At 50.9% G+C, this 7,672-nt stretch overlaps 1 protein-coding gene across 1 annotated transcript; it reads right to left on the bottom strand.

Moving 5' to 3' along the window:
* Nucleotides 1-2,164: 2,164 nt before the first annotated feature.
* Mtfp1 (mitochondrial fission process 1) lies at nucleotides 2,165-6,490 on the bottom strand. Its single transcript, XM_055624309.1, has 4 exons — nucleotides 5,832-6,490; nucleotides 5,036-5,163; nucleotides 4,495-4,727; nucleotides 2,165-2,892 (listed from the first exon to the last, which is right to left on the bottom strand). The coding sequence occupies exons 1-4, from the start codon at nucleotides 5,896-5,898 to the stop codon at nucleotides 2,820-2,822; spliced, it is 501 nt and encodes a 166-aa protein (XP_055480284.1). The 5' UTR covers nucleotides 5,899-6,490; the 3' UTR covers nucleotides 2,165-2,819.
* Between the last annotated feature and the right edge of the window lie 1,182 nt (nucleotides 6,491-7,672).

Raw genomic sequence — 7,672 nt, 5'->3', positions numbered from 1 at the left:
GCCATAAGGCCTGGGGGCCGACTGGCTGTCCCTACTCACTGTAGCCTCCTGCCCATCGCTCTCTCCAGAAGATGCCTTGCTGGCCTGCTTTGGGGTGGATATACCCTTTGGGGTATATTCCATGTGCGCCTCAAGTAACCCAACAGAGCTCCCCTGAGTCAAATGAGAGTCCTACCATGAGGAGCACTTAAGGTTTGTGCGGAGAAAGAATAGCCACCAAGCTCTTACCAGCTCCTGGGAGAGGAAACAGCGTCTCCTGGACTTTCAGGCCACTCCCCAGGTCATCTTCGGCAGCAAGCACCTCAACAGTGCCGAGAGGTGGGAGCAAGGAAGGGCTAGAAGTATCTAGGTTGGGGAGGACTAGGGAGAGGGCTTCATCTATACAGCCACATTCTGTATGCTGGGTGCAGGCCTTCCTGTCTTCAGTCACCTGTGCTGTTTACAGCTCCTCAAGCATGCTCTGTAAGCAAACCGAAGGAGCTCATTGGCTGGCTCCCCAGGTGACTGTAATGGAAGTTTTGGGTTCTTTGTGAACTCAGTCGTTACGTAAATATGTTTTAATCCCGAGTGTGGGATTTTAGTTGGGCTTCAGTTTGTCCACAGCTGTTGTCCTATAAGTGTACCCTTTACCGGTCGGTAACGGCCTGCCTCATGGAGAGGGGCGTGGTCTAGGATCCCGAGGATATAAATACGAGAGCCAAGAGACAGTGTGGCATGTGGTGCGGAGCAGTTTGAAGAGACCACAGATGGATGGTGTGCTGGCTTGGAGCAGAAACGCTTCGGGGCACAGCGGCGTGGAGGAGACTGTTGGCTTGTTTGCTGTTGATGGAGATTGGTAGAGCCCTATAAGAACCCAGTGACCCCAAACAGCTGGGAGAGGTAAAGGGGTCTGTACCCCCTCTCCCCACTAACCTTCTCTCTCCTACTTAGGGTTGGGGGGTTGAAACGGAGGCAAAGGCTTTAAGGAACCTCAAACAACAGAATTTTTAAATGAGCACTACAGTGAAGTTGTGCAGAAACAAACTTTGGTTTGTCCTGGGATGCATTCGGGTGAGTTGATGGTGCCTAGTATCCCCCCCCCAGGGCGTTCAGGACATACTTATTGTGGTTAGTCCCTTCCTGTTTCTAATTTATAAGCTTAAACCTGATCAGACATGAACTAGATAAGCCACACACAGCATAGAGGGTCTGGTGGCATCTCTGGTGTGAGCCATCCTTGAAAGACCCGGCTTCTGACAGTCATTATAGAGCATGGTGTTGTTCCCAGCTGAGTTCGAAGGCTTTGCTTGGCTTTAAAGATGACATGATGGTTGCAATTTCACCATAGAATTGAACACCTTTTTCTAACCTAAAGAAGCCGGTGTTTCAACATTGACCGGCAACACACTGCTCTGGCATGACTCTCTCTCCTTTCCAGTCCTAAATTATAAGGATCAGAGACAGCAAGCGACCTAGCAGAGGCCTCACAGCATAAAGTTACAAGACTCAAACATGCTCTGCTCTTTCATCCATTTTCTTTAAGTTTTCATTTCATTTTTTTTTTATAACCAAATAAAATCCCATCATGTGCTATGTTCTCATTATCCATTCATCTGTTGGTGGGCTGGTTCCATTTCCTAGCTATTGTGGGCAGAGTGGCAATGAACACGGGGAGTCAAGTACCTCTGTGTGAGTCTAGAGTTGTCTGGGTGTAAGCCCAGGAGCTGTATATGACCATTTATTCCATGAGCTTTCATACTGACTTCCATAATGGCTGCATTAGTTTGCATTTCACCAGCAGTGAAACAAGGATAAGGATTCCTCTTCTTCCCTATCTTCTCCAAGATTTTCCAACCATTCCTCTCAAGGTCTAGAATCCAGTCCAGACTCCCTGCTGTAGCTCTTGAGGTTAACCATCACCTGGATGATACCACCCCACCCATAACCCAAAACAATCTCCCATTTTCCCCAACCTAAACCTTCCTTTCAGATTTTTTTTTCCCTTGGATTTAATCCTCCTCTTAAATAGGCTTGGGAACATCCTTCCCTTGTTCTCTCCACACCCCTTCCTGCAGAACCAGGAAAGCAGCCCACTTCTCCCTCAGTTTACCTGCTCCAGGAAAACCACCACTGGTTTGGCTGCATCCCCACCCTCCACACTTATTCCCATGAAGAAAATCACACGACACTTTTGAAGGGTTTATTGGCCTAGCATTTTGGTTTGTGGTTGTCTTGCCTCCCAACCAGACCCCAGCAGTTCCTGTGGCAGGGATGGGCTGGCCAGAGACTCGGTCCTGAGTATTGTGATCTTAGGAGTGTTCTTTGCCCCCTCTGGGCCTTAATATCCTTCTCCTCCATGGGAGGATATAACTTTTCCATCAGAAGATAGGCCCTGAGGCTGACAGGTACTTGAGTGCTTAGAGCACTGGCTGTTCTTGCAGAGGAACCAGATTCAGTTCTCAGCACCACATGGCGGCTCACAACTATCCCTAATTCCAGTTTCAGGGGGTCTAACGACCTCTTTTAACCTCCAAGGGTGTGCACATACATTCATACACACAGGTAAAACACTTACACACATAAAATAAATACTTTAAAAAAAAAAGATTTCAAAAGACAGGCCCAGCCAGTGTCCTTTCCCACTCAGTACCATGGCCACTGATGCAGACAGGGTCGGGTCCCTCCTCTGGCACTCTCTGTAGCCACCACTCCTCAAGGCCTTGGCCTCTAAGCTTCTATCAGTTTGAACTCACAGATGCCAGTGCTGTGGACCCCAAACAGCCATGCATCCACATCCTTTGATGTGAGTGGGTCAAACACGGGCAAGGCACAGGACAGGGTCAAGAGGAGCTGGGCTTCCCCACCGATGGGTACAGCTTGCGCAGACTGGAGTCCAGGAGGAAGTCTACCGACCTACAGGGAGAGAAGACCTGGTGAGCAGATAGCCAAGGGTGAGGAGATGCAAGAAACATTGGATGAGGGGGAGGGACTCCTGGATACAGGGTCCCAAAAGCAACTACGTAGGGCCCCATTTTATCATTCTCCTCCCACTTGGGCTATTTAGGAAAATCAAACCTAAGAAGCCATCTTCCTTCTCTTTCTACAGTTGAGGAAACTGAGGCACAGTGGTTAAAGGGCTCACTGTGAGGCTTAGTGTAGGTCATGCTCCCAAACACGCACAAGGGCCCCTTCCTCACACTCTGTGTTGGTCTACTTAGGTTGCTACCTACCTACCTCTAGTTCTTTGTTTTAGATTAAAAATATATATATATTTCTGTATCTGGGCAGTGCTGGCTCACACCTTCAATCCCAGCACTTGGGAGGAAGAGGCAGGCAGATCTCTGAGTTTGAGGCCAGCCTGGTCTACAGAGTGAGTTTCAGGACAGCCAGAGCTATACAGAAAAACCCTATTTCGAAAAAAAAAATCTGTATTTTTTCATGTACATGAGTGTTCTATTTGTATATACACCAGCATGGAAGAAGAAGGCATCAGATCCCATTATAGTTATAAGCCACCACCATGGTTGCTGGGAACTGAACTCAGGACTTCTGGAAGAGCAGCCAGTGCTCTTAACCTTTGAGCCATCTCTCCAGCCTGGTCCTACCTCTAGTTCTAAGAGCAAACACATGACACAGAACTGCCCAATCAGAAGGACAAAGGCTCAGAATGGGCACCTTGTCTGAATGAACCAATGAAAGTCTTCCTTGGGCCAGGCACAGTGGCTCACGCCTATAATCTTAGCACTCTGGGACACAGAGGGAGGTGGATCACTGTGAGTTTGAGGCCAGCCTGGTCTACAGAGTGAGTTCCAGGACAGCCAAGGCTACACAGAGAAACCCTGTCTCTGTGTAAACAAAACAAAACAAAACAAAAAAGACGTTAGGAGGGTCAGGACGCTATGAGTACTGGGGGTGGGGGGGTATGGCAGGAGACTGAATGAAACCAGCAGCTGAGTAGAATGGAGAGAAAAGCTGAAGGATGGGGAGAACTGTGACAGCAGCACTTGAATGCCTCAACCCAGCCATGCCTGAAAACATCCTCCCAAGCCTTTTGTTTGTTTGCTTTTTGAGATAGGAATTCTCTGTGTGGCTCTGGCTGTCCTGGAACCTGCTCTGTAGACCAGGCTGGCCTCAAACTCAGAGATCCACCTGCCTCTGCCTCCCGAGTGCTGGGATTAAAGGCCACTGCCACCACCTCCCAGCTTCTCTCCCAAGACTTTATTTTTATTTACCTAGCCAACTGAGTTTGACACGTCACGATCACCTCCCTCAAATCCACTACTCCAGGGCACCTGCTCCTGGCTGCCTCTGCTATTTCACAACACTAGTCTTTCCTTCTGGGAACTTACTTGTCCTTTGCCCAGGACTCTCAGGGCACTCTACTTCCTCTTCTGCCAAAGTATCTGCCATATCATATGACAAGAGCACAGATGCCCTCTCTCTGTCAGCCCACAGCTCTCCCAGCCTAACTCTACCTGCAGAATGACTGGTCCTTGAGGCCAGAAAGGCACCTACCTGTCAATGGGATGGACGATGAAGGGAATGGCCAGCAGCCCAAGTGTGGTGGTGGTCCATTTGCGGAAAGGCAGGGGCCAGCGGGTCATGGTACCCAGGAGATACAGAGAGGCGGCGCACAGGCGGTTGATGGTGAAGCCTGGGATGGCTACGGAGGCCAGAGACTGCCACACAAAGGTGTCGACCACAGCCAGGGTCACTCTGGTGCTTCGGCCTGCTTCAGGACCCGGCACCTGGTAGGTACAGAGGTATTTGACCCAGCTGGGGCAGAGGCAGACCGGGAGGAGGAAAAAGCAGGACAGAAGATGGGAGGGGGACTCCGGGCTGTAAGACATTCAGGGTTGGGGGTATCTACACCCAGGAGGGGTACCAATTGTCACCTCCAACCCACGTGGTTTGGTCAGGTGGTTGATCCTACCAAAAGGATTCGCTCACGGACCTCACTTAAGACGCTAATGCGGATAGGACTGCCCCACATGCGAGGCTACACACTGACCTACACCAGGATGGGGGTGGAAGGGTTAACTAACACAACACTCACCTCTCCTGCCTTCTTGCCTTTGTCTATGGCATCGGCCAGCACGTAGGAGCTGGACACGCCATAGCTCAACCACACCACAGCGGCAGGCACCAGGGAGCGGAAAGCCTCCCCCACTTCATTGGCATAGCCTGGAGGGAAAAGGCATTTAATTCTCGGGCCCACGGGCTGTTCCACGAGGGGGCGCTACACAGAGAGCTGCTTCTAAACCTAACCCGCTAACCTACGGAGGGGCCGGTGACCTCAGCCAAGTGACTTTACCTTTCGGACTGACGCCAACAAAGAAGTTCATGGCTGACTGATCAAAGTTCCCAGCCGCGGTTCTGGGGATCTGCACCAGTTAGCGACTGGAAGCCGGGGAATGACTGGGTACCACCGACACTGACCAAGTGCCAGGCCTTTCAGGGCCTTGCCACAAGCCGGCTCTTACCATCAGCACCCGACAAGAGTGCCTCGTGTTCAGCCCTTTTTGCAGAAGAGGAAACTGAGGCTTAGGAAGAGCCAGGAAATGGCAGGCTGAGCTAGGAGTCCAGACCCTCTGACCCCCAAGGCTAGTGCGCAGTCATGGCAGAGGGCAACCTACCACTCGGTTGGTGCCTTCAGCAGAGCCCCACGGACAGAGCTGAGGCCAGAGTGTCGTGTGACCTTGGAGAAGTCCTTAGCCACCCCCTGAGCCCAATCTCCAGCCCAAACTGTACAAGAAGTAAGCCCTTTCCTTCAGACTCCAGGTCGGTATCCCACGACTACTGTTTTCCCAGAGTGGTGGGGTCGCCGGGTCCGTCGTCACTCCCACACTCACCGAGGTAGCGCACGCACGAGTCCCGGTAAAGGTCGCGCTCGGCGCCCTGCTGCTGCGGCTCCGGCATGACTCCCCCTGCACTGTGGAATCACCGTAAGGCAGAGCCTCACCGCCACCTCCGTCTCCACTCAGCTAACACCGGCCCGCCAAAGTCCGAAGCTGAAGGACGGGTCTGGCTATCGCCGCTGCAGGGAGTGTCTGAAAAGTGCCTTGTACGCCCAAGCCCGACAGGGTCGTTAATGCACAACTCTCCCCGGCTTGATTAGTTTTTGTAGCTAAACAAGTCAGGGGTCCAGTCTGGAGGATGGGATCTTCTTAGGTGTGCGATTTCTGGGAAAGGTGTGTTTTTCTGAACCTTGGTTCGTGTGGAAACGAGAGGCATGCCAGCCTCCACTACCGTAGACGGTCACAAGGGACTAGTTACAGCAGTCATCACGTGTTCCGTTGATTGAGGTTTGCTTCCTTAAGCTCTTGCACTAGCATTGGGTCCGATTTTACCGTGGGGAAATGAACGAATAAAACAGAGGACGCTGGGGGACTTCGTTATTACAAGGCGAACCCTGTCCCTCCGGAGAAAAGCCGTGTGAATCCTCTGGGATATCGGAGAGGCAATGTTAAAGGTCCCTGGAGACGAATCCTGCTTGGGCCACCACCGCCTCCTCCAATCCTACTGCTCACCGCTGTAAAACCAAATGGATGGGGCTGGAGAGATGACTTAGTGGTTGAGAGCGCTTGCACCTATCCCAGAGGACCCTTGCTCCCTTTCCAGCACCCACACAAGGTGTCTCACAGGCACCTGCGGCTCCGCCTCCAGGGCATCTGACACTTCTGGCCTCCACACGCACCCCCACAGACATGCTGTACCCTCAGAGAGAGACACAAACAGACACGTGAATGCAAAGAAAAATCTGTCTTAAATCTTTTCAAAAGCCGGGCACGCTTTTAATCCCAAAATTTAGGAGGCAGAAACAGGAAACTCATGTGCGTTCGAGGGCAGCTACACAGGGAGTTCCAGGCCTGGCTGGAGCTACATAGTATAAATAAATAAATAAATAAATAAATAAATAAATAAATAAATAAATAAATAAATAAATGAATGAATGAATGAATGAATGAATAAATAAATAAATAAATAATGTTATAAATAAATAAATAAATAAATGGATGAATGAATGAATGAATGAATGAATGAATGAATGAATGAATGAATGAATGAATAAATAAATAAAACAGACTTTGCTGGTTAAGAACAGGGGTTTTGCACAGTTCTTTTAGCTTTCTGTAAATTAATGACCAAAGATCCAAAAGGTGGATACCGACTCCCTACCAAGGCCACCGTTTGCAACCCGTGTCCTCCCTCCTAGGACCAATCGGGTCAGTGGGGTCCAGGGCCCCGCGCGGGTGGGGAAGGTACATCTGTTCGCAGGCCTTGAAACACCGGTCGTGCTGGAGCGGAATTGGGAGACGGTCCCTAAAACCACGTGACGCTAATCCCCTGCCTCCCTCCCACCACTGAGTACCCGTTGCAGACGCAGAACACGTTCGCCGCGCCGGTCGGTGCGGACGAACCATCCGACACGTCTTGAACCACCGACTAGGGCAGGGCTTCCGCCCTCACCGTGGAGGCTGTCGGGAGCATTCTGTGACATCAACAAAGATGGCGTACGACACTCAGCGGCTGAACCGGTCAGGAGGCAACTTGGTAGGACTTCGGAGAAAGTTCACGCGAGAGGAGAGGATTCGTGCGTCATTTTCGCTAGAATCTGCTACTTGGCTTCTGAGAAGTTGTGGTTTGGGTCTGGGTGTTAGGAAGTCGGCGATGGGCAATGAATTCTATTCGC

Source organism: Psammomys obesus, unplaced genomic scaffold (genome assembly GCF_907164565.1).
Source record: "Psammomys obesus unplaced genomic scaffold, mPsaObe1.curated_primary_1811, whole genome shotgun sequence".
NCBI lineage: Eukaryota > Metazoa > Chordata > Mammalia > Rodentia > Muridae > Psammomys > Psammomys obesus.
Note: the sequence above shows the minus strand (reverse complement) of the source record. Positions and strands in the feature narration are given on the sequence as shown.